Raw genomic sequence first — 25472 nt, forward strand, 5'->3', positions numbered from 1 at the left:
GGCCTGTGGCACAGATGTTGCCAGAAGGCTGGCAGGTTACAAGAGCCCACACAGGTAGCATGTACCTTGGCCCACACTCTAGACAATGATGTCACCTGCTCAGAAGCCAACACTGTCAACAGCCTAAGTGACTGTCAGGGCCAAGCTCAAGTTCATCTGCCTCAGAGAATCTGAACCTAATCAGAGTGCAGCGTTTGGACAAAGTAGACTGTTTTCCCTGTGTAGACAAGCAGCAGACTCCTCTATGTAGACCTCAAGCTGTCAGAAGGTGACTTCGAGCTGTCAGAAGGTGACTTAGAGGACAGAGTAAGGACAAAAGCAATTAGCTGTGATGTGCTTGTATCTAGACTGGAAAAGGCCAATGGTTCCATCTCCTTCGTGGGGACAGCCTTGTCCCTTCCCCCCACACAGCTGTCAGCCAGTGGTCATGTGGGTCATCTTACCATCCGACCTTTGGAGATCTGCTTTTCTTCTTCTTTTCACAGTATTTTTCCAATTTTTCCAGTATTTTCCACACAGTGTACCGGGTTCTCCGCAGATGAATCGAAAGTACATTCCAACTTGGCCACTTTGCGGTTTGGGGATTCCCAGGCCTTTCGAGGCTCACGAACTGCTCATCTCCTGGCTTATTTCCCTAATTTACCTGTCCCATCTGCCATCTGGCACTTTCACTGGCTGTCTGAGGAAAACCTTCATTCTCTTACCTTAAAGTCTCGGGGACCCTCACTTCTGCCCCCACCCTCATTGCAGGTGCATTCCATGATGCTTTTGGTGGTATTTTTGGATGAGTTTCTTCCTGGCACATAGGAGGGTCTTCTGTCAACTCAGCTGTTCCGGCTTTCATTCTGTTTGCCTAAGCGTAGAGTTACCCAAAATCCAGTCCCTTGACCTGGTAAGTCTCTTTCGCCCTCTCGCCCATGGCTTCAGATACCTGCTTTACACAGCCGGCTCGCAGGTGTTTGTGTTTAGTCTTGACTGGAATTTCTGTAACACGGTCCTGAAACTCATAATTTATTTAAATGAATTTTTGATAAGATAATAGGTATCGTAGTACAAAATGCAAAAGTTCCAAGAAGAGACAACTGAAAAGAGGCCTCTGTCCTTGGATAGAAATTTATCCCATTTTCTTCCTTGGAGGCAAATGTTCCCATCATTTGGGCCATTTCCCTTCGAATGTGCCATACTCTGAAATCAGTGTATGTGATGGCAGAGTTAGCACCTTCTGGGTTTTTTTGTTTAAGATTTTTATTTACTTATTTATTTGAGAGAGAGACAATGCGTGCACGCACAAGAACGGGGGGGGGGGCAGAGGGAGAGACTCTCAAGCAGACTTCATGCCAAGCGCAGAGCCCGACACGGGCCTCGATCCTGGGACCCTGAGATCGCAACCCGAGCCGAAATCAAGAGTTAGACGCTCAATCCACTGCAGCACCCAGGCGCCCCAGCACCTTCCATTTGTAGCCCCAGCTTTCCCACTGGATGTTCTCACTTCCTGTAAATGCTGTCCATACTTTACCAGCCACCTCAGCTCAAAGCCTTGGTGTTTTCTTTTACTTGTTTTTACCCTTTTGTGTCATTTATATCTTTTTATTCACTATATTCTGCTGCCTTATTCTTCATAGTGTATTTTGCCACAGACTTTTCCTTTCTGTTACACTGTCCTGTCAATAGCAACCAACTTGGAACCTCCCTGCTCACGCAATATTTGACTGTCCAGTGATTTCCCTGAGAATGTGAATGTCCACTACTGTACTGTAAGTAGAGGAATGCTTGATGGATTGTCTACACGATGCTTTTTTGTTTGCACAGCTCACCTTCAGCTGGATCATAGGCTCTCAGGACAGGAATCACTGTGTGCTATTTCTGGTGTATTCCTTTTAGCACTTTACATAGTCTTATACATAGAGCCCGCTCTCAATATATATTTGGCAAGATGAGCTGAACACTATTTTTTGTTGATTTAAGTAGATGTAGGCATTTTGTTTTTAAAAATGTGGGGGGAAATGTGGCACCTGGGTGGCTCAGTTGGTTAAGCATCTGCTTTCAGCTCGGGTCATGATCTCAGGGTCCTGGGATAGAGCCCTGTGTCAGGCTCTCTGCTAAGTGAAGAGTCTGCTTCTTCTCCCTATGCCCCCCCCCAAGCTCGTGTGCTCGCTCGCTCCGTCTCTCTCTCTCTCTCTCTCTCTCTCAAAAGTAAATAAATAAAACCTTTAAAAAAACATGGATGGGTGTCTGGGTGGCTCAGTGGGTTAAGCCTCTGCCTTCAGCTCAGGTCATGATCTGAGAGACCTGGGATCGAGCCCTGCATCAGGCTCTCTGCTTGGCAGGGAGCCTGCCTCCCCCTCACTCTGTGCCTGCCTCTGCCTACTTGTGATCTCTGACAAATAAATAAAAATCTTTTTAAAAAATGGAAAAAAGTAAAGGGCGCCTGGGTGGCTCAGTGGGTTAAGCCGCTGCCTTCGGCTCAGGTCATGATCTCAGAGTCCTGGGATCGAGTCCCGTATCGGGCTCTCTGCTCAGCAGGGAGCCTGCTTCCCTTCCTCTCTCTCTGCCTGCCTCTCTGCCTACTTGTGATCTCTGTCAAATAAATAAATAAAATCTTTAAAAAAAAATGGAAAAAAGTAAGTGGCAGGGAATGTAGTGGCAAGAGGTTGAGAAGATAGCTAGCTATATTTTTGAACATTTGTTACCTTTTCTTTTACTTGACCTTTTATCTTTTCTTGCTCTGGGATAGTGCACCACTGTTCTATCCCAGGACCTCCCACGACACTAGCTGTGCTCCTCCCCTCTTTTATTTTCCTCACTAGTTAATTTATTCACCTTGCTTTGAAAACATCTTTCCCCTACTAGAATGTAAGTTCAGGGGCACCTGGCCTGCTCAGTCAGTGGAGCATGAGACTCTTGATCTCGGGGTTTTAAGTTTGAGCCCCACGCTCGGTGCAGAGATTACTTAAAGAAAAATACAATCTTTACAATGTAAGCTTAAAGCATTTTTGGCCCTACTAGAATCTAAGCCCTATGAGGGCAGGACTTTTTTCATTCATGTTGATTGCTGTATTCCCAGGGCCTGGCATGTGGTAAGCTCCTCAATAAATATTTGTCGAACGTGTAACCCGCTGAGGTGCCGGCCTGGTGTATTGTCCTTAAGCTGATTGCTATTGGCCATCCTAGATTTCTGTGTTCTGCTCAGCTCAGTGGTGATGCCTCGAGGCCAGAATGACTTTTTTTGTCTCTCTGCAAGCAAAAGCTGTAGTTTGGGACTGAGTGACTGAGCTGCTCTTGGAAGGGAAGAAACAGACAAGGTAGTTGATGGTGCTGGGAGAAGGTGCTGGGCGGCGGGCTTATTCTCCCAACTCCCCACTTGCATTTGGCTAAGCACTTTCCAGTGCCTTCAGTAAAGGTGATTCATGTCCCTATTCGTTATTCTTACCGCAGATTAGGCCTTTTTTGTGTGACTTAAATTCTCCTCTTATGGTTTGTGTCTGTTTGGATTCCTCTGCTCAGGAGCTGTCACTCGACATAAAGGAGGCCCGCTGACTGGGCTTGAGTTTGAGCCTTGAGTCATTTCATCTCATAGAGAAAACTTCTGTTTTGTGGCCACATCTTGCCCATCTAGTCAGCCAGCTGCTGTGACTATTGGAGCAGCGGGTCCCATCCCCTTTGGGGACAGTCAGGAAGGCCTCGGCAGGAAGGCAGAGCTGACAGGGTGCTGGCTGAATGTTGACCCTGGCTTTCCAGGAGGGGCTGCCTGGCCTCGGCTGCCTCAGGAGAACCCCTGCTGTGATGGGGCTGGGGGGCGGCTGTGCCCCTCGCTAGGCAGATAATCAGCTCCAAATGTCCTTTGTGAGAACTGAAAGCACTAAGATGGTATCAGGAAAACCTCAGGACCTTTTTGAAGGGACACAAAGAGATCAACAGATTGTGCCTTGCCAAAGAGTAGAGGCAAAATTGTTGCCTAGATGGCGAGGAGCCACTGGAAGACAGTTAAGCTGGGCAGAGAGGTTTATTTTAGAGTTACTGGCCTCCCAGTGGTTTTGTGGTGGCTCACCAAGGAGCATGAGGTGGCCACGGAGGAGGCCTAGGAGGCTCTCTAAAAAAGAGAAAAACAACCCATGTGAGAATAATGTTTGCCACTGTGCAGACCTTGGTGTCTGCCTGTGGGCGACTGACGTGGGGCTGACTCACAGGGAGACAGCTTTCCCGGGGACAGGGATGGGGAGAGGAACGGTGCTCACAGGGAGGACCTCTTGCACCAGTGGAGTGAGGGGTGTTGGGGACATTTGGAGCTAAGTTTCCGGAGTGGGGATGGGAAGATCGCGCTGGACCTACAGTTGCTGGAATCCCTACTCTAAATCTTCATGTTGGGCAGATAAAGTCTTTTACAGAAAAATTGTTTATTATGGAAAATGTCATATACATGGAAGTTGGGACAGTACTATTATGGTATTGTGATTTGTAATAAATACATATTTGCTGTTCATTTCTGGCACAGAGCCTCTGAAAGCCTTGGAATTTCCTAAGTGGAAGGAGCTGTAAAGGTGTTTGGACCTTTCCTAACAAATCCCTTCCAACCACAACCCAGTTTATGTTAATCAGGGGACTTTAGGAGAGCACCTGGGCTTGAGGGCTGGTTGTCAGGGAACTGACCTTGTGATTAGAGGGCTGGAACTTAGGTCCCACCCCCTAACCTCAGGGGAGGGGGAGAGGGAAAGAGGGGCAGGAGGTTGAATCAGTCACCGAAGGGCAATGATTTAATCAACTGTGCCTATGTAATGAAGCCTTCATAGAAATCTAAAAGGCTGGGGCTCAGAGAGCTTCTGGGCTGTGAACACATGGAGATGGAGGGAGAGTGGCCCACTTGGAGGGGAGATATAGGAAGAATGGCTCACTTGGAGAGAGTCTGGAAGCTCCTAGACCCTTACCCACACTGCCCTCTGTACCTCTTCCATCCGACTGTTCCTGAGTCCTATCCTTTTATAATAAACTGGTGATCTAGTGAGTAAGAAGTTTCTCTGAGTTCTGTGAGCTGCTCTAGCAAATTAACTGAACCCAAGGGGAGGGTTATAGGGACCTCTGCTCTGTAGTTCTGATCTACATCTGGTTGGTTAGAAACGTTAAGTGACAACCTGGGCTTGTGATTGGCATCTGAAGTGGGCTGGTGGTGGAGGGAAGGGGGGCGGTCTTGTGGGAATGAGTCCATAATTGGTGGGATCTGACGCCAAATCCAGGTAGATCGTATCAGAACTGAACTGAAATGTAGGACATGTAGCTAGTGTCAGAGAATTGCTTCGTGGTGTGAAAAAAAAAAAAAAAAACCCGCACACAGAAGTATAGTAAACCACAACCCATGTACCCATTATCCAGTTTCATTAATTAGCAGCTTCTGGTCAATCTTGTTTATTAATCCATACTCCCCACAGCTACTCCTCTCCACAACACTGGTACAAAATCCCAACTTTTATTTGTAAATATTTCAGTATTTATTTCGAAAAGATAATCTTTTTCTAAGATTTATTTATTTGAGAATGAGAGAGAGTGGTGGGGGGCAGAGGGAGAGACTCTTCAAGCAGGCTCCCCACTGAGCATGGAGCCCAGCGTGCAGCTCCATCTCATGACTCATGAGATCATGACCTGAGCTGAAACCAAGAGTCAGACACTCAACTGACTGAGCCACCCAGGTGCCCCAAGATAAAGAATCTTTAAAAAATATATAGCCACATCTTCTTTATCCATTCGTCTGTTGAAGGGCATCTTGGTTCTTTCCACAGTTTGGCGACTGTGGCCATTGCTGCTATGAACATTGGGGTACAGATGGCCCTTCTTTTCATTACATCTGTATCTTTGGGGTAAATACCCAGTAGTGTAATTGTAGGGTCATAGGGAAGCTCTATTTTTAATTTCTTAAGGAATCTCCACCCTGTTTTCCAAAGTGGCTGTATCAGTTTGCATTCCCACCAACAGTGTAAGAGGGTTCCCTTTCTCCACATCCTCTCCAACGTACATTGTTTACTGTCTTGTTAATTTTGGCCGTTCTAACTGGTGTAAGGTGGTATCTCAATGTGGTTTTGATTCGAATCTCCCTGATGGCTAGTGATGATGAACATTGTTTCATGTGTCTGTTAGCCAGTTGTATGTCTTCTTTGGAGAAGTGTCAGTTCATGTCTTCTGTCTTTTTGTTGATGTGATTATCTGTTCTGTGTGTGTTGAGTTTGAGAAGTTCTTTATAGATCTTCAATATCAGCCCTTTGTCTGTAGTGTCATTTGGGAATATTTTCTCCCATTCCGTGGGTTGCCTCTTTGTTTTCTTGACTGTTTCCTTTGCTGTGCAGAAGCTTTTGATCTTGATGAAGTCCCAAAAGTTCATTTTTGCTTTTGTTTCCTTTGCCTTTGGAGACATGTCTTGAAAGAAGTTGCTGTGGCTGATATCGAAGAGGTTACTGCCTATGTTCTCCTCTAGGATTCTGATGGATTCCTGCCTCACACTGAGGTCTTTTATCCATTTCAAGTTTATCTTTGAGTATGGCGTAAGAGAATGGTCGAGTTTCATTCTTCTACATATAGCTGTCCAATTTTCCCAGCACCATTTATTGAAGAGACTGTCTTTTTTCCATTGTATATTTTTTCCTGCTTTGTTGAAGATTATTTGACTGTAGAGTTGAGGGTCCATATCTGGGCTCTCTACTCTGTTTCACTGGTCTATGTGTCTGTTTTTGTGCCAACACCATACTGTCTTGGTGATCACAACTTTGTTGTAAAGCTTGAAATCAGGCAACTTGATGACCCTAGTTTTATTTTTCTTTTACAGTATTTCCTTAGCAATTCGGGGTCTCTTCTGGTTCCATACACATTTTAGGATTGTTTGTTCCAGCTCTTTGAAACAGAATAACATGGAGGACATTGGGAGAAGGAGAGGTGAAGGGAGTTGGGGGAAATTGGAGGGGGAGATGAACCATGAGAGACTGTGGACTCTGAAAAACAAACTGAGGGTTTTGGAGGGGAGCGGGTAGGGGGGCTGGGTGAGGCTCGTGGTGGGTATTATGGAGGGCACGTATTGCATGGAGCACTGGGTGTGGTGCATAAACAATGAATTATAGATCACTGAAAAATTAAAAAAAAAACAATACTTTATTATCCCTCAAAAATGATAGTAATTTCATATCTGTCCAGTGAGTTCACATTTCCCCAGTTTGTTTGTTTTTAGTTTGATTTAAGATGCAACTAAAGTCCCTACAACTGTATTTGGTTATTATGTCTCTGTGTCTCATTAATCTGTCTTAATCTGTAGTTTTGGATGGGTAACTTCCCAGAGCATTCTCGGTCCTATTTGTGTGAACCCAAACAATAACTAGCACTTGAACAAAACAAAGAGGTGGAGGAATATGAGATAATGTAGGGTTTCTCTTAGTTGGAGGAATGATTTTTATGTTTTTCTCCCCCCCTGAGAGGCATGACACTTTTAGGAAAGCTTGAGAACATTCTCGTATTTGTAGCCTCTCTCCTGCAGTTCATTTTCCACCCTTCTACTGCAGGCCCCTTCTTAGCTCTGAAGTCTCTGGCCTCTGCTTCCTGTGGGATAAAGTCTGCACTCGGGAGCCTGGTTTCTAGAGAAGCTTCTCCATCTTCCTTGAGCCAATCTCACTCCTTGACACTTGGTGTTGGCCCTTCCTCTTTCTCTCAGTGCGGTCTATGCTTCGGCCATGCTGCTCTGGTTAATGTTCCCTTCCCCACATCATGCCGAGGGCTTTCTCTGAAATGTACCTCTCTCTTCTTTCACCTGCGAAAGTCTGACCATCCTGGAAAGCCCACCTGAGAAGTCACCTTTTCTGTGAAGTTTTCCTCAACTACTTTTTCACCCAAAAGAAGGATTCATCCTGTTCCCTACTATGTCACCCATTGATGCCTCTGTATTATGGTGTTTGTCCCAGCTGGACTGGCTTTATCATTAGTTACGTGTTCCCAGGCTGGTGGGGGTGGGTGTGGTGCCGGTAGGGGCTCACCCAAAGCCCTCTCCTCCTGGAAGGCAGCATACACCTGTTCAGTACCAACTCTTGGAAGGGCCAACGACAGATTTTCTTTTTTAACAAAATTTATTTATTTAAATAAACTCTACACCCAACCTGGGGCTTGAAGTCATGACCCTGAGGTTAAGAGTTGCATGCTCCTCTGACTGAGCTGGCCAGGTACCCCCAGATTTTCTATTATAGCTTTCCCACTGTGTGTTTTGTTTTAAAATAATTTTATCAAGTAGGCCATTAAATATGGTATAGTCTTGAGCTGGGTCGAACTTAAACCAGGGAATAATTACATTTTACTCTGCTCTCATAAGCACCTAAAAGATTTTGCTGGGAATATGGTGTGAAGTGTTTCTTGATGTGTCATTAATGTCAACTCTGGTTGTTGACTTTGGATACTTCCCAGACACCAATTTCATGACTCAAGAAATTGCAACAAAAATACAAAAGTCATCTTTGCAGATGCTGCTTTGCTGCCTGCCGAAACTTAGACATAAGGTGCAGGGGGAAAAGGGCATTATATTCACAGTTTGGGGAACTGATGCTTCTGTATGTGTATAATCTATTCATTGTATTTGTCATCAGGTTATCGTTTTTGATTTTCATGATCTCATTCTTTCAAGCAAACATGTCTTGAATGATGACCATGTTCCAGACATCGTGCTGGGTTCAGTGGAGCTTGCGGTCTTGTGGGGAGGACAGACTTGCAGTAACACTTAGGTAGGCACCAGCAGCCTGGTGGAAAGTGGCTAACTGTGCGCCAAAGCTGGTGCAGTTCCAGATGAGTCCCACAGGTGATTGGGAACTGGCCAGGTGCACAGGGTAGGGCACGGTGGGAACTGGGAGACAGGCCTAGTAGGGTGGACAGCATGTCCCAAGAGCAGAGAGGTCGGAAATGGCCTGCCTTACTTCAGTATTAGCTATCATTTTGATTTCTTTTAAGATTTTATTTATTTGACAGAGACCAGTGACAGAGGGAATACAAGCAGTGGGAGTGGGAGAAGGAGAAGCAGGCTTCCCACCAAGCAGGAAGCCCAATGTGGGGCTTGATCCCAGGACTCTGGGATCATGACCTGAGCTGAAGGCAGACGCTTAACAACTGAGCCACTCAGGTACCCCATCATTTTGATTTTTTTTAAAGATTTTATTTTTCTTATTTGATAGAGAGAGATCATAAGCAAGCAGAGAGAAAGGGGGAAGCAGGCTCCCTGCTGAGCAGAGAGCCCCATGTGGGACTTGATCCCAGGACCCTGAGACCATGACCTGAGTCGAAGGCAGAGGATTAACCCACTGAGCCACCCAGGCGCCCCTCATTTTGATTTTTAATAGGAGATATATATACTGTACATGGTAGAAAATTCAAATAGCTCCAGAGTGAAAATTAAATGCTACCTTTCCTCTGGAACTGAGCTAACTCAGTTCCCCTCATCAGAGATATCAGTGTTAACAACTTCATGTGTCTATCCTTTTAGGGAATTTTGCTGCATTTACAAACCTGAGATAGATTTTCATTTCCCATGTGAAAGGTAGCATGCTATACAACTCATTCTACACCTTGCTTTTTTTTTTTTTTTTTTTTTACTTAAAGCATTGGATATAGCACTGCTGCCTTCTTTTTAGGATAATGGCTACAGACTCCATTATGTGAAGAGACCACAATATATTCAGCCAGTACCCTTTGGAAGAGGCATTAGGCCTCTTATAATAATGTGCCGTTACCCATCTCGTGAAGCTGATTGGAATAAGTGAGCAGTAGTCCCAGAGTGCAGAGCTGACAGTCCTATACATATTCACCTCTTTGTTCAGATTCTATTAGCAAACAAAAAGTCTAGCATATTTGTAAAAGAACCAAATAGAATTTCAAGAAGCGAAAACCAGTCATTGACATTGCAGACTCAGTGGATAGGGTAACGAGCCAAAGAGAGAACTGGCAAACCAGACAGATGGATCTGAAGCAATTATCCCAACAGTGGTACAGCAAAGCGGAAGGAAACGACACCCACATGCTCAAACGTGACACCGCGGTGACACACGATGACCAGAGCCGCATGTGAACGTGGATGGCTCTCATAAGTGCATTCTGGAGTGATAAAAGCAAGTCACCGAATAATCCACATCACACATAATTCGAAGACCTACAGAATGAAACAACGTAGATCCACAATTACACTCTAAGGGCATAATAAACACCCTGTTCAGGGTAGTAGTTTCCAGAGGGTGGGATGATGAGAGCAAGTTCAGATCTTGATTGGAAAGAATATAAATGGTGCTTAGCTCTCTTGGTAAGGCGCTGTTGATTAAACTCAGTGATAGCCCCCTAGAGGTCTGGTAGACCACTCAGTCTTATAAAATCTTGTGAAGCATATTAAATACACAAAATAGTGTATAAAACTGAAAAAGTGGAATAAACACTTTATTTACTGTCCAGCTTAAGAAACAAAAATTAGCAGTACCTTTGAACCCCCCATGTGTATTCCTTCCCAATTATATTTACTCTTTATCCCTTATAGGTACTATACTTGTATTTTTGAGTGTCTGATATATTTCATAATAAAGTTTTTTGTAGTCTTACTCTAGTTCACTTACTAATATAGGTCATCATCAATTTAAATTTAAATCTTTGTCCTCCTTTTTTTGAATTGTTGTATCAATCATCTGAGTTAAAAAATTATGTATTGTGTGCCTCTGATTAAATTTCTAAACACAATACATTTCATCATTTTCCCGAGTAGGTACTGTTTTAAAAGCATTAATGAAAATTAATCTTTTGTCTGGCTCCATCAGTTCTGATCAGAGAGAACAGAGGTATGGTAGTTTCTTGGCTAGTGCCCTAGGAAAATACTTTTTTTTAAAAGATTTTATTTATTCACTTGAGAGAGGAGAGAGAGAGCACAAGTAGTGGGTAGAGGCAGAGGGAGAGGGAGAAGCAGACTCCCTGCTGAACAGACAGCCCGACTTGGGGCTTGATCCCAGAACCTGGAGATCATGACCTGAGCCGAAGGGAGACGCTCAACCATCTGAGCCACCCAGATGCCCCAAAAATACTTTCTACAGAAGTCTGAGTTCATGCCGGGAGGGCAATATGGTGAAAGTCTCCTTTGGAAGATTGAGAAGAGTCATCATGATGGTGGTATAGGAAAAGGGAAGACAAACAGAAACCATTTGTGGAGTGGTGGTTAAGGACCCTATGTTAGAGCAGTGGGACCTTAACTTCTCATCTGTAAAAGAAAGGCTTCCTAATTGTGAGGTCAGGTGTGAGTTAGCTGCAAGGATATTATTGGTAGTCTAGAGAAGCCCCCTGTGATTTCTCAGAAAGGTAGTATATTAATCAGCTCGGGGCTGCTATTAACAAAATACCACAGACTGGGTGGCTTAAGAGAAATTTATTTCTCATAGTTCTGAAGGCTGTGAGTCTAAGATCAGGGTACCAGCATAGCTGAGTTCTGGTGAGGCCTCTCTTCCTGACTCACAGACGGCCACCTTCTCGCTGTGTCCTCATGTGGCCTTTCCCCTGTGCATGTATTCATGGGAAGATGGAGCAGGTGTCTCTTCCTCTTCTTATAAGGCCACCTATACTATCAGATGATGGACCCCCTTATGACCTCACTTAACCTCTATTTCCTCCTCAACGGCCTTTCTCCAAATTTCAGTCCTGTGGTTGGGGGAGGGGGTTGGTTAGGGCTTCAACATAGGAAGTTTGAGAGAACACAGTTCAGCCCATAGCAGATAATTTATTTTGGTTAATAGTCTTTGAATTCAGGTGAATTTTAAGTAGGTTTTGTTTTCTTTAATTTGCAAAAATATACCTTCATCAGTTAAAACTTTGGTGAGTATGCTTCTGCTCATTTATCAAAACCCCACCTTCTCACTTGCGTGTGTCCGTATATTTGCATTTATTTCAGTTTAAGGCTCAGCCCTCCCTCAGTTACTGCAGTCACTAGAGCAGCAAATGTAGTTGTTGTTGTGTACTCCAGTTTCATGGCTCTCAAAGATAACTGTGCTTAGTGCGTTTATTTGCAATATTCCTTAACTTTCAGAGCCTCTAGGAACGTAGATTCTATAATATGCCTCATAAAAACCATTGGAAGATTTTTTTTTAACCTGTTAGAGTACTTGAATTGTATTCATTAATTTGTGCCAAATTCTAAAGGCTAATAAATGTGAGTACCCTTGGATTTTATGGCAGGTAAGAGATTGAAAATAAGTAGTTGCTTTCTTGAGGTTCAGAACTAAGTATCTTTTCCTATAATTCACATAAGGTAATTCTTTGTTAACAGGTGACTACTGTCTAATGTCCCCCTAGTCTACTGTCATTTATTGTGTGGCTGTGGTGGGTCAGATGCAGGAATGGCTAATGAGTGCTCACTTAGCCTTGCCCTTGTGAGAATTAGCCCTGGGTATTTGGGGGGGGGGGGGTAGTTAAAACAACTTCACAGTGCAGTGCAGTCATCGCTCTGACAACATGGTCACTATGAGAGACTATGTTCTGGAAATGCCTGGTGAGCAGGGCAGTCACATACAGTTGTGTAGGTTGTGCACTGAACAATTCCAGGGAGCATCTTTCATGTGGAATTCTATGAGGGCAGCCCTGATTGTGGAGAATCCAGTCCAGTCCTGAGGTATCAGGAAGGGCTTCCCTGCACGGAAGAAGTGACAACTATATTGTGACTTGAAGGTTAAGTAGAGCTTAACCCTGTGAGGATGATTAGGAAAGACAGCATGGGGAGAGAATTCCAGGCAGAAGCTCAGAGGAAAGATTGATGAATTTATGTCAAAGAGTAGCTGGTGTTCATCTGAAAGTTGGCTTAGCCTTTAAAGAGCAGCAAACAGGTCAGGAAAACGGGTGACAGTCCACTGTAGTAACCTTTGTAGGCCTTTGGCAGTTGACTTGAATTTGATTAATATGCTTAATTGAAGGGGAAATACACAAAACAGCAATTAAAATATGTTGAGTGAGGACGGTACGGTCCTTGATTTTGGAAAATGGCAGAGTATGAAGCAGAAACAAATAAATCATTTACCTGACCTAAAACAGAAAAACAATACTATAATTTGAAAGGTCCTTAGACCTAATCCATGAATTTCCTGGCTTCCCATTATCTTCCACTCAGACATATCTATGAATTTCATTTTAAAAGCATTTTGAAGAAAATGTGTTTAAGAATATGGGTGGTCATCTATACCGTTGTTGTTCGAGGGGTTTAATTGGTGATACTCTATTCCCTACCAAAATTTTGAACCAATTGGGAGACAAAGGAACCAGGTCAAAATGTCTCATTGATTAGTGGCAGAGCTTGGAGAGTGTGGTTTAGGGGTGTGGCAATAATGGGATTCCTGAGACTGTAACCCTAGATCAGGCAGAAAGAATCCCTCCAGCCCTGGAAATGTTGAACCAGCATAGGCCCCACCTAGAATGAGGCAAGTGTAATCATCCTACACTTGGGTACCATGTTGGACTCCTCTAGTTGAAAGTTCAGTCATGGAGCCTAAGTCTGCCTCCCTGGTCCTAGATTTCACTGAAAGGCTCTTCTACTCTTTCATTCTACACTAGAATGAGGATCTTCATTTTATAAAGATTGTCAGAAGGGTATATGGTATATGGTCACGTGTGGAAAAGTGCTGTATGGCACAGCAAGGATGGGAAGGTTTTGGGGTGGCTTACCCAGGAGCTTCATGGGATAATACAATGATTTTTCCCCATATCTGGTTTTGTTAAGCAGATATCAAAGACCTAAAATCATTTTCTTTTTTTTTTTATTCCTGTGACATTCCATATTTGGGAAACTACTTATAATTGATGGTCGTCTTGAATCACAAAAATGTGTTCCATCTTGGTCTCAGTCAAATCTCTCTGGAATGTCACCTTCTGGAGGAGAGGGGCATTGGATTGGAGGTCAAACTCTTGACTGATGGGCTTGATTTTCACTATTTCAGTGTCTCATACACTGGTCAGGACAAGACAGAACTTGTGTCTTAATGAGCTATGGACTCAGTTTCTTTCTTTCATCAGTCGTCCTCTATCAGGGTAGCATTACTCCCAAGCTGGCTATTTGGTGAGTCACAGATTTTCTGGTATATTAGCAACTGGAACTCTCACTCACTGCTTTAGGGGAAGAGGTTGTCACAAAATGGCATAGTTAACTCTGAGAAATGGTTTGGCAGATTCTTTTTTTTTTTTAAGATTTTATTTATTTATTTGACAGACAGATCACAAGTAGGCAGAGAGGCAGGCAGAGAGAAAGGAAGGGAAGCAGGCTCCCCGCTGAGCAGAGAGCCCGATGTGGGGCTCGATCCCAGGACCCTGGGATCATGACCTGAGCCGAAGGCAGCGGCTTTAACCCACTGAGCCACCCAGGCGCCCCAGTTTGGCAGATTCTAATAAACATACACTTGCCCTGTGACTGAACATCCCCACTCTGGGTATTTACTTTAAAGAAATGAAAGTCCATTCACGTAAAACCTTGTTCATGGATGTTCAAAGCAGCTTAACTTGTGCTAGCCAAAAGCTGGAAACAAGCCAGCTATCCCTCAGCAGGTGAATGGATAAAGAAACTCTTGTATATTCATACAGTGGAGTACGAGTCAACAGTCAGAAGGAGTGTTAATTCACTACTTGGGTGAATCTCAAGGTACACAGTTTCCCAAGTGGGAAAAAAATTTGGCAGTTTTAAAAAATAATAAAAATAAAAAAATAAAAAATAATAATAAACACAGATTTACCATATGACCCGGAAGTTCCACTCCTGCATATCTACCCTAGAGAAATGAAAACATATCTCCATGGAAACTTGTATGGTAATATCCAGAGCAGCATTATTCATAATAGCAAGAAAGTGGAAACAACCCAAATGCTTATTTGGTGAATGGATAAGCAAAATATGGTCTATTCATACAGTGGAATACTATTCAGGAGTCAAAAGTAGTGAAGTACTGCTACTTTCCACCCAGATGAACCTTGTAAACATTACACTTACTGAAAGAAGCCAGACACAAAAGACTACATACATTATGATTCTGTTTAGAGGGAATGTCCAGAAAAGGCAAATCTATAGAGGCAGGAAGTAGATCAGTAGTTGCCTGGGGCTGAGAGTAGGAAGAAGGAAGTGATTACAAATGGAAATGTTTCAAAATTATATTCACTTTCTTCATACACTGTGTAACTGGGTGTGGAACAAGGTGCTTTCTTTTCTCAGAATTTCAGATGAAGCTTTCGAGCTCAGAACAACCCCCGTGTGCTCTAAACAAGCCCACAGGGGTAGCCAGACCGAACTGGTGATCATCTACTCCCAGCTGCTCATACAGTGGAAGTGAGACCTCCTTAGAAAACAGTGCGTCCATGTACCTGTTCCCCAACTCCTTAACAAAGGCTTATTAATAGAGACATCTAAATATTACAGCAGGTGGATGGCGGTCTAGAATTATAGCTAGCCGAGCGTCGACTTGTTCAACTGTCCTCCCAACAGCTTCAGTCACAAAAGCAGGAACTGGCACCTGACTCATGGGGCCTAGTTTCTTTAATGGCCACAGGGGGTTTTTGAACCACACTTTGTCCAAAATTAGATCCCTTCCTCATACCACCAGTTTTTGGATGGGCACGTATATCTGCTGTATGTTGGGGGTGGGGGTTAGTCTTCCTTTTTTTTTTTTTTAAAGATTTTATTTATTTATTTGACAGAGAGATCACAAGTAGGCAGAGAGGCAGGCAGAGAGAGGGGGGGAGTCAGGCTCCCCGCCGAGCAGAGAGCCCAATGTGGGGCTTGATCCCAGGACCCTGAGATCATGACCTGAGCTGAAGGCAGAGGCTTAACCCACTGAGCCACCCAGGCGCCCAGTCTTCCTTTTTAAAAATTAGAAAAGTTCAGGGTGCCTGGGTGGCTCAGTGGGTTGAGCCTCTGCCTTCGGCTCAGGTCATGATCCCGGGGTCCTGGGATCGAGCCCCGCATCATGCTCTCTGCTCGGCAGGGAGCCTGCTTCCCCCTCTCTCTCTGTCTGCCTCTCTGCCTACTTGTGATCTCTCTCTCTGTCAAATAAATTAAAAAAAAAAAATCTTTAAAAAAATACAATAAAGGGGTGCCTGGGTGGCTCAGTGGGTTAAAGCCTCTGCCTTCGGCTCGGGTCATGATCTCAGGGTCCTGGGATCGAGCCCCGCTTCGGGCTCTCTGCTCAGTGGGGAGCCTGCTTCCTCCTCTCTCTCTCTCTCTGCCTGCCTCTCTGCCTGCTTGTGATCTCTATCAAATGAATAAATAAAATCTTTTAAAAAAAATAAATTAATTAAAAAATACAATAAAAAAATAAAAATTAGAAAAGTTGGTAGCTGTATGCCATTAGCAGAATATGCTAATACAGTTGTGAAGTGAGTTGTTTTCATACCTCCAAGGTGAAATGGTCTTCAGGGTTGTTGTTTTTTTTTTTTTTCTTCTGAAAAAGTCTTTAATTTTTGCGTCTTTGGAGTTTGCCATCTTGTTTTAAGCCCTGTCAGATGTCAAAGGAATTTCATCCATCTTTGCTTTCTGTAAAAGTTTGAAACCACATTCTTCCCTGATATTCATCATATACCTATGAAGTCAGTGATTGTTTTTCTTCGGGAGCTGACATCTTACATGCTACGTTTCTGGGCCACATACATAATAGGTCATTTCTCTTTGTAATCCAGAACACTATGGTGTTCATCCAGTAAAATCTTTAATGCCTCTGTTGATCTACATCATTCTTTTTGTGGATACTGACTTTTTTTGAGCTTTAAAAAAAACTTAATGTTGTATTTTAATTCCTTGTAACTAGGACCTTTTTACAGTTCCCTATCAGAGAATGTCTTCCAGATCTAGCAGATGAAAATATGCCATTCATGTTTCTTCTACACCTTTATCCTTTTCTTACCAAAATGCGCCTCTGCAGGCCTAATATCTTATTCTTTTTTGAAGTGGAAGATAGTAAACATGAACTTAATATCATAGCAATGACTCTGTTCCTTTGTGCCATGAACTACAGTGATCATAAATATGAGTCTAAAATGCTTGAGAAGTAACTCAAAGTCTACCATGAGTTAGCAGTGTATCCTGTCACTTGGTATCATTTCGGTCAAAACTATCAGGATGGTGTTGTCCTTGTTGTTGTCTTCATTGTTGTCCTTGTCGTCTTTGCTGTGGTGGTTTATGTTGCCATGTTTTCCCACAAGGGATCAGCAGCATCATCTTCACTGTCTTCCATCTTTAAAATGGGAGCATTGGGCCCAGGTAGGGAGGGAAACGTTTTATCTGTCTATACAAACAATATTCATCAGTTAATAGCACTCTTAGTATGATAGTGGTGGTTACTGGGAGAGACTGCGAGGGCATTTCCTGTAATTGAGGAATTTGTCTGCAAATATAAAACTCCTATAAGGAAAAAAAAATCCTGTTTCCCCTTTACACAATACTTACACCCAACACTTCTGTAACCAGATGTGTGGGGATTTTCCCACACCAGGCAGTTCTCCAGCTCTCACGTGGGTAGTCACTGAGTGGCCTATGATTCAACTCAATTCTCACACTACCTGGAGACGGCATCAGCTCCCACAGGGTAAGGGCTCAGTCCCACAAGAGCCCCCCCACCCAACTTCAGATGTCAGTCACAAGTCCCAGGTGGTCACCTGTGCTTCTGGCCGACCAGCTACACATCAGAGGTTCCCATGACACCCTCCTCAGGTTCAGTCATTCGTAGAACGGTTCAAAGAACTCAGGAAAATAGTTTACTTATTTTATTGCAGGCTTATTATAAACGGATATAACTCAGGAACAACCAGATGGAAGAGATGCCTAGGGCAAGGCATGAAGGAGGGAGTGTGGAGCTTCCGGCCCGTGTGGGTGCACCACCCTTCCCCTTCCCCGCGCCTCCACACCTTCACCAGCCAGAAGCTCTCTGAGCCCGCGTCCTTTGTGGATTTTTATGGAGACTCTTGTTACTTCGGCATGGTGAATTAAATCATTGGCCATTAGTGATTAACTCTACGGCTTGCCCCTTCCCCTCCCTGGAGTTTTGGCTTGGGCTTTAGTTTTTCAACTCTGTAATCATAAGGTTGTTACTTTGGCAACCGACTCCCATCCTAAGGGCAGTCCAGGAGCCCCCAGCCACCAGTCATCTTATTAGCATACAAAAAGACACTTATCTCTCCCCGAGGATTCCGAGGGCTGTAGAAGCTGTGTATCAGGAAATTGGGACAGAGGCCAAATATACATTTCCTATTGTAAATGACAGTATCACGCCTCCTCTTTCATTAGAGTAGCAGCCATCGTGAAGGCCCTGGGCTAGCATGGCTTACCTTCTAGTTACCTGCATCGATAATGAGGCTAACCGGTGAAGAAACAGTGAGTTATGGGAAACAGCCATTGATCTGGGAGGAGGACAGTCTGCTGTAAATGATTTGCTTTGGTTTCCTGATGAAGACACTGTAGTTAAATTGTGTAATGGGTAGCTTTCAGACTCTGTGTTATGATGAGTGTTGAAGGGCCATGGAATCGTCTCTTGTCCTATAAAACTTGCTCAGAAAATCACTGCCTGACCAGGGAGTGAAGAAACGTTGAACAACAATAAAAACTGATAGGAGCTTCATGTGGAGTGGAGAGCAACCCAGAGAACCTTGAGCAGAGCCCCACTCTGGCGACCTCATCACCATCATCCCCAGCGAGGAGCCGCGGCTGCCACAGCCGGCCCCGGACACCAGCCCCAGCGTTGTGACCCTGAGCAGCCGTGCCACCACCCAACATGGCTCTGTGGGCAGGATGGAGGGAGTGAGGGCCCACCGGCAGGGACAAAAAGGCATCGTGACAAAAGTGTCAAGAATGGTAAAATGGTTCAGTATCAGAAACAGGTCTGGTTTCATCCGCAGGAATGACATGAAGCGATACATACTTGTACATGAGACTGCCATAAAGATAAAGAAGCCCCAGGAAGCACCTTCCCGGCGCAGAGGGTGAAGAAACCATGGGGTTTGATGTTCTTGACGGAGAAAAGGGTGTGGAGGCAGCAAATGTAGAGAATGGGGAGAAAGGAAGAGGACGCCAGGCCTAGCCACGCACACCTTACGCCATACAGAGACCCTCTAAGTGTTGACCAGGGTCTTCCAGGCCTCCTGTGTAGGGAGAAGCAAGAAGGGCGTTGAGAACCAGGGTACAGGAGAACAGGGTAGATGGGGACACACAGGATCCCTCAGGGTTATAGAGACTGCGATTCTCTGGGACAGCCATGAAGGGGAGCAGGAAACTTCAAGGAAGGACCCACGGCCAGCAGCCACCTCGGTGTAGGGACCTCCCCAACTCCAGTTAGCAGCACAGACACCCAGGAAACCCTCCCCCGCAAGCTGGCCGAGAGACCACAGCTGGGAAGTCCATTCAGAGGCTGAGCAGGGAAGACTAAGTGCTGGCTTGCCATCTCCCATGTCATCCCGGTTAGTCACCCAACAAGAAAGAAGAAATGAGTATGAAATGGCAGCAGGAAGACCTGAACCAAAGATTGGTGCTGAAGGCCTCAAGTGCTTGCCCTGTGACCCGATGACCAGAACGATCTGCATTATGGGGTTTTTGTTATTTGTTCCCTGAAGACAGCATTTTTTTTTTTTTGTGGTAGTGACCAACATGTTTTTCTTTAAAGGCTGGCTTTTTCTCCTACACCTTTAAAGGTTTTGAAACTGTTTTATATCTGGTTGAGACTGTTAAGAACCTTGTTTTTAATTTGTAATAAACTTTTATAATTTGATTTTTTCACGAAGGTCAACAAGCTGCAAGTATTAATGCAGATCTTTAATAATAATGATGATGATAGGGGCGCCTGGGTGGCTCAGTAGGTTAAGCCTCTGCCTTCAGCCCAGGTCATGATCTCAGGGTCCTGGGATCGAGCCCGACATCGGGCTGTATGCTCAAAGTGGAGTCTCCTTCCCCCCCACCCCGACTGTCTCTCTGCCTACTTGTGATCTCTCTTTCTATCTCTCTCTGTCAAATAAATAAATAAAATCTTTTTAAAAAATGATGATAATAATAATAATGCAGTGCTGACAAAGAGTTTGGCTTAAAGAACCGTATTTTTCTAAAAAAAAAAACGAACCGTATTTTTCTAAGGGCGCCTGGGTGACTCAGTCTGTTAAGCATCTGCCTTCGGCTCGGGTCATGATCCTAGCATCTTGAGATCTAGCCCCACATCAGTCTCCCCACTCAGCCGAGAGCCTGCTTTTCCCTCTCCATCTGCCCACCCCCCAAGCTTGTGCTCTCACTCTATCTCAAATAAATAAATAAAACCTTTTTTTAAAAAAAAATCTGTTTTTCCAGATTTCACGTATTGTTTGTTCTTCTACAATGTCTTGTGAGTTCTCATATGTCTTGGTGATAAGAGAGATTATAGAACATTATGCACAGAATATAGTAAATATAGAACTTTCTTTTTCTCATGGAACTTCCTCCATTAGTGGCAAAACGAGATGGGGAGCATGTTTACCATTCTGTCTTTTAATACCGCTAGCAAACAACAGAAGATAGAAAGAAGTCAGAAATCTTTTTCCTAAGAGAACCATAGAAAGTGTCTCATGGCAATTTATGTTTTCTTCACATATCACTCACTTTTACTGCAGCATGTGGGACTCCTGTTCAGGACCAAGGGAGCCACACTCCTTTGCTGTGGAATCCCATGCTTATCCACAGGTTTGCTGGGGTTTTTTCCCCCCTAATGGGAAACCCCACCTACAAATGGAATGAGACCTCAAGACCTGTAGCTCATTATTTTAGCTGTATCCTAGCCCACAGCTCCAAGAAGATAGCTCTACAGTGCTCAGATCGGGATCATAAAAATTTGCACTGTAGTGTGGAGCTCCCCGAGAGACAGAATTACTTCCTTCATGACACCCAGTGGTTGAAATGACCTAAACAAAAGCATTTCTTTTCTTTCTGTCTCCCCCCCCCACCCCTTCCTCTGGTGTGTGGCAAAAAGCAAGTTGCGTTTTTAGGAACGAGAAATTCCTGTGGCCTGGTCCTTGCTGGCAGATGACCACAGGCCTGGCCTGAGGGCTGTTGCTGGTACAGATCAAAGCTTGGCAGTTCTGCTTTGTGCTGTCCTTGGCAAGAAAGGCTTTGCTTCTTATCATTCCATCTTCCTCCACCAGAAGCCCAAGAAACGAGAGACACTATCTCTTGGAGAAAATACTCAGTGCCACAATAACCAGGAAAGGTGCTGTCCAGCCTCATTCTCCTGGTGCAGGAGGGACTCATGCTGGACGATGTTAACCCTTTGGAGGGAGTGTGCAGCTGCCTCGAAGATGACCTTTGCGTTTCTTACTTGTTGCAAATCGACCGTGTCATTATGTTCTCTTTCTGTCCTTCTGTAGGCCTGATGGTGGTTTTTTTTTTTTTTTCCTGCACTGTTTCAGGGCTCATCGTTGGGGTGATCTTGAGGTACGGCACCCCTGCCACCAGCGGTCATGACAAGTCACTCAGCTGTACTCAGGAAGACAGGGCCTTCAGCACCTTATTAGTGAACATCAGCGGGAAGTTCTTCGAATACACCCTGAAAGGAGAAATCAGCCCTGGCAAGATCAACAGTGTGGAGCAAAATGATATGCTGAGGAAGGTGAGCTGGGGCACACTCAGCCATTGGGGTCCTGACATGGTTTTTGACTTTCTGATTCCATGTTGGCCTCATGGAGAGAAATCCTTTCAAACTCCTGGAGCATGGGTAAACGTTCCCGGCTCCCAGTTTTGCTAGGAAGTTTTGGGGCTATGATGATGAGAAGAAAGAACCAGATAGAAACTTGAGCCTGTGAGCCTTGTTAGGATCAGGAGCTGATGTGGCCTGCCATGTTATGTAATGCGGTTTGTACATCACCACTCAGCCTCTCTCCACCCCCATAGCTCCTTTACTATGTCTCTTGCTATGGTTTAAGGATGGGGTTGTTTCTTTCTTAAAATAAGATGGGTTTCACTCTGGGCGCCTGAGTGGCTCGGTCAGTTAAGCATCTGCCTTTGGCTCAGGTCGTGATCCCAGGGTCCTGGGATTGAGTCCTGCATTGGGCTCCCTTCTCAGTGGGGAGTCTGCTTTTCCCTCTCCCTCTGCCTCTTCCCCCACTCCTGCTCTATTAGTCTTTCCCTCTCTCAAATAAATAAATTAAAATTTTAAAAAGATTGGTTTCACTTTAAGCTCATTTATTCAGTGTTCCCAATTTTAAGTCTTAGTTCTTCCTGGTTCTTTTGCCGTATTCTACAAATATTTATTTAGTGCCCATTCTCATGGGTGAGTGATGCCAAAGGCTTAATGAATCTTTGGAGGGGAATACCTTGTTGTCTTAGAATTTGAGTCCAGTAACTGTTTCTCATTTGATGTTGAGAGTAGCTAGGATACACAACAAAAGGATCATATATCTCTTCACTCAGGTGATTTCCAAGAGAAGCAAGATATCTGTATTTATCCACATATACTCTCTAACTGTATAGACAGACCCAGGCTTATCAGCAGGGAGACTTCTGTCTAAGCTCTGGGCAATCCAGGCCTTAGGGAGCCTCTTTTATAAAGAAGAAGGCTAATGTGTGCAAAGGCTTGCGGTCAAAGGCAGGATGTAGCCTGTGCTCCACAAATTAAATTCTTATTGTTTTTAGGATCTACCCTAGTCCTTAAGAAAATTATTCTCAACCTGGAGCATTAAATATGTCCATCTTGTCTGTGTCCTTAAAGGCAGTCCTAGTGAACTCTTTGCCCTCAACCCCTCATAAGAATGCCTAGGATTTTCATAAACATCTGTGAAATTAAATGCCACCGAGAAAGATACTCAGTGTAATCACCATGCTCATGGCTGTTTTGAAATGGCAACTTGAGTCTGTAGTGGATAGGATGGGGGAGAAAAGGGAAAAGAACCCAACCCATTTCCATCTTTTAGATCATAATAGAAGATGATGTTGACTTTTGCTCCTGTTACCTTTAGGAAAACGTTGATTCACATCCGTTCTGTTTAAACTTTGGCTGCACGAATCAAAGGTGGGAGAGCATACAAGGCTGAAATGATTGTTGTTAGCTGAGGGGAGAAGAGATATGCTGAGGCGGCTTGCTGCACAGTACTGGAGTAGCTGGCAGGAAGCTCTCGTGCTGGTCCCATGTGACTGTGGCCCCAGCATCCTCATACTGGGTATTGTCCAAAGCCCCTTCTCATTCTGACAGTCCCCATTTTTCATACTACCCCTGTCTTCAGCAAGAAGATGGAATAAAACGAAATTTGCGAGAACCATTTCTCCCAGTGGTTTCTCGGTTAACATTTCCAGTTTCTGAAGAGAAATGCTGACTCTTTTTTTTTTTTTTAAAGAGACCGAGAGCAGTGTGGGGAGGGGCAGAGGGAAAGGGAGAGAGAGCATCTTAAGCAGGCTCCATGCCCAGCATGAAGTCCCCCACAGGGCTCCCTCTCATAACCCTGAGATCATGACCTGAGCCAAAATCAAGAGTCAGACGTTTAACAGACTGAGCCACCCAGGCACCCCCTAACTTGACTTTTAATAATTAGAGTGAAGTTTTGAAATTAATTTCAGTGAGAGCCAATCAACCTACCAACATAAACAAATTATTTAGAAAGTTTGAGGGAAATATAGACTCCTTAATTCTTTTCTGGATGTGGTAAGATTTTGCTCTTTAATAGTTTCAGAGTGATTTCTGGGTATCAAGCCTACAAAGTAATTTTAGTCCCCCTAAGCTGCCAAATTTTCATGGTGATGTTGAGAAAGCCACTAGCATTGTTGGCAACCTTGATCCAGGCCACATCAGGTCTCCCAAAAGGCTGATCACTCAAAAGAGACTTAAATTCAATAGAATGGTGTCAAAAGCCATTCTTTGGGAGGGTCCAGAAAATTAACATCATAACAGTGTCTTTTATTGCACTTGAACCTTCATAAAAGAATCAAGGTGTTTTTATTTCTCCTTTTAAAAGCATTGGCTGGAAGCTTTCTGTGAGTCCTCACACCTGCACTGAACTGTTCCTTCTAAGTAGGAGTCGGAGTGCTGTGTGGAGAAGAACATGGCCTTCCACAGGGGCAGCTGCGGCATCGCTCTTGTGACGAGTCCGCCATCTTTCACATTTATCTTATCTGCTTCGAACATTCAAACTTTTTAGCCATTGGCTTCAAATATTAAGCAGATATTATACCACCAACTGGTATCTTTTTTTAAAGATTTTATTTATTTACTTGACACAGAGAGATCACAAGTAGGCAGAGAGGCAGGCAGAGAGAGAGGGGGAAGCAGGCTCCCTGCCGAGCAGAGAGCCCGATGCGGGGCTCGATCCCAGGACCCTGAGATGATGACCTGAGCCAAAGGCAGACGCTTAACCCACTGAGCCACCCACCTGCCCTGCACCAACTGGTATTAAACTAGAAATTGACTTTTCTCCCTTTCTCTTTTTTTTAAGCAGGCTCCATGCCTGACACTGGGCCTGAACTCTCAGGATCCTGAGATCAAGAGTCAGATGCTGTACCAACTGAGCCATCCAGACAGCCCCCTACCCTTGACTTTTTTTCTTTTTAAACTTTCAGGTAACGTTTGATCCGGAGGTCTTTTTCAACATCCTTCTGCCTCCCATAATTTTCCATGCTGGCTACAGTCTAAAGAAGGTAAGAGATTTTTGCCAGTATTTCTTAAAGCACGGGAATCTCTATGTTAACGTACCTACATAATTTTCTAGTTTTTCCTTCTCCCACATTGCTTATTACTGTGTTCTGCACCCACTCAGAGACTATAGTTGTCTCATCATCCATGATTCATCTGTTTTAAAATCAGGAGCGCTCCTACGTCGCCGGTAGGAACGTAAACTGGCGTGGCCACTCTGGAAAGCAGTTTCATGGTTTCTTGCAAAACTGAAGTTGAAACTACCACACGACCCCGTGGTTTTTTTCCTGAGGATTTCCTCCCAGAGGAATGAAAACTCACGTTCACCCAGAAGCCCATACTTCATTGCTCAGAGCAATTTAATTCATAATCGCCCCAGTCCAGAAACAATCAAAATGTCATGCCATAGGTGCATGGTGAAATACATGGCCATACCTCAAAGGCGTTAGGCTGAGGGACAAAAAAAAAAAAAAATCTCACCTCAGAAGGTCACGTACTGTATGATTTCATTTATATAGTGTTCTAGGCAGGACCAAAGTATAGGGATGGAGAACAAAGGGTGGGTCCATGAAGCTACATATATGATAAAAGAACACAGAACCATTCACACACTTTGTCCCAATGTTGGTTTTCTGGTTTTAATCTTGTACTATGGCTATATGAGGTCTAACCGGTAGAGGAAACCTGGTGAAGGTACACGGGACCCCTCCGTACTATCTTTGCAATTTCTGTGAATCTGTAATGACTCCAAAATAGAAAGTTAAAAAAAAAAAAAAAGGTTATCCCTCTGTATCCTACTCTCCCTCCAGATTTAGGTTTTCTGGACCAAAGGGTGTATCCTTTTTCTGACCGCTCTGTGGGGTT

At 44.2% G+C, this 25472-nt stretch overlaps 1 protein-coding gene across 3 annotated transcripts in view; it reads left to right on the forward strand.

Moving 5' to 3' along the window:
- The window catches only part of SLC9A7 (solute carrier family 9 member A7), a 138888-nt gene that overhangs the window by 41645 nt on the left and 71771 nt on the right, over positions 1 to 25472 (forward strand). For all 3 annotated transcript variants that reach the window (XM_047715005.1, XM_047715006.1, XM_047715007.1), the window contains exons 2-3: positions 21400 to 21599; positions 24536 to 24613. In XM_047715005.1, coding sequence (XP_047570961.1) covers positions 21400 to 21599; positions 24536 to 24613 — 278 coding nt within the window. The remainder of the gene's footprint in view (positions 1 to 21399; positions 21600 to 24535; positions 24614 to 25472) is intronic.

Source organism: Lutra lutra, chromosome X (genome assembly GCF_902655055.1).
Source record: "Lutra lutra chromosome X, mLutLut1.2, whole genome shotgun sequence".
Lineage (NCBI taxonomy): Eukaryota > Metazoa > Chordata > Mammalia > Carnivora > Mustelidae > Lutra > Lutra lutra.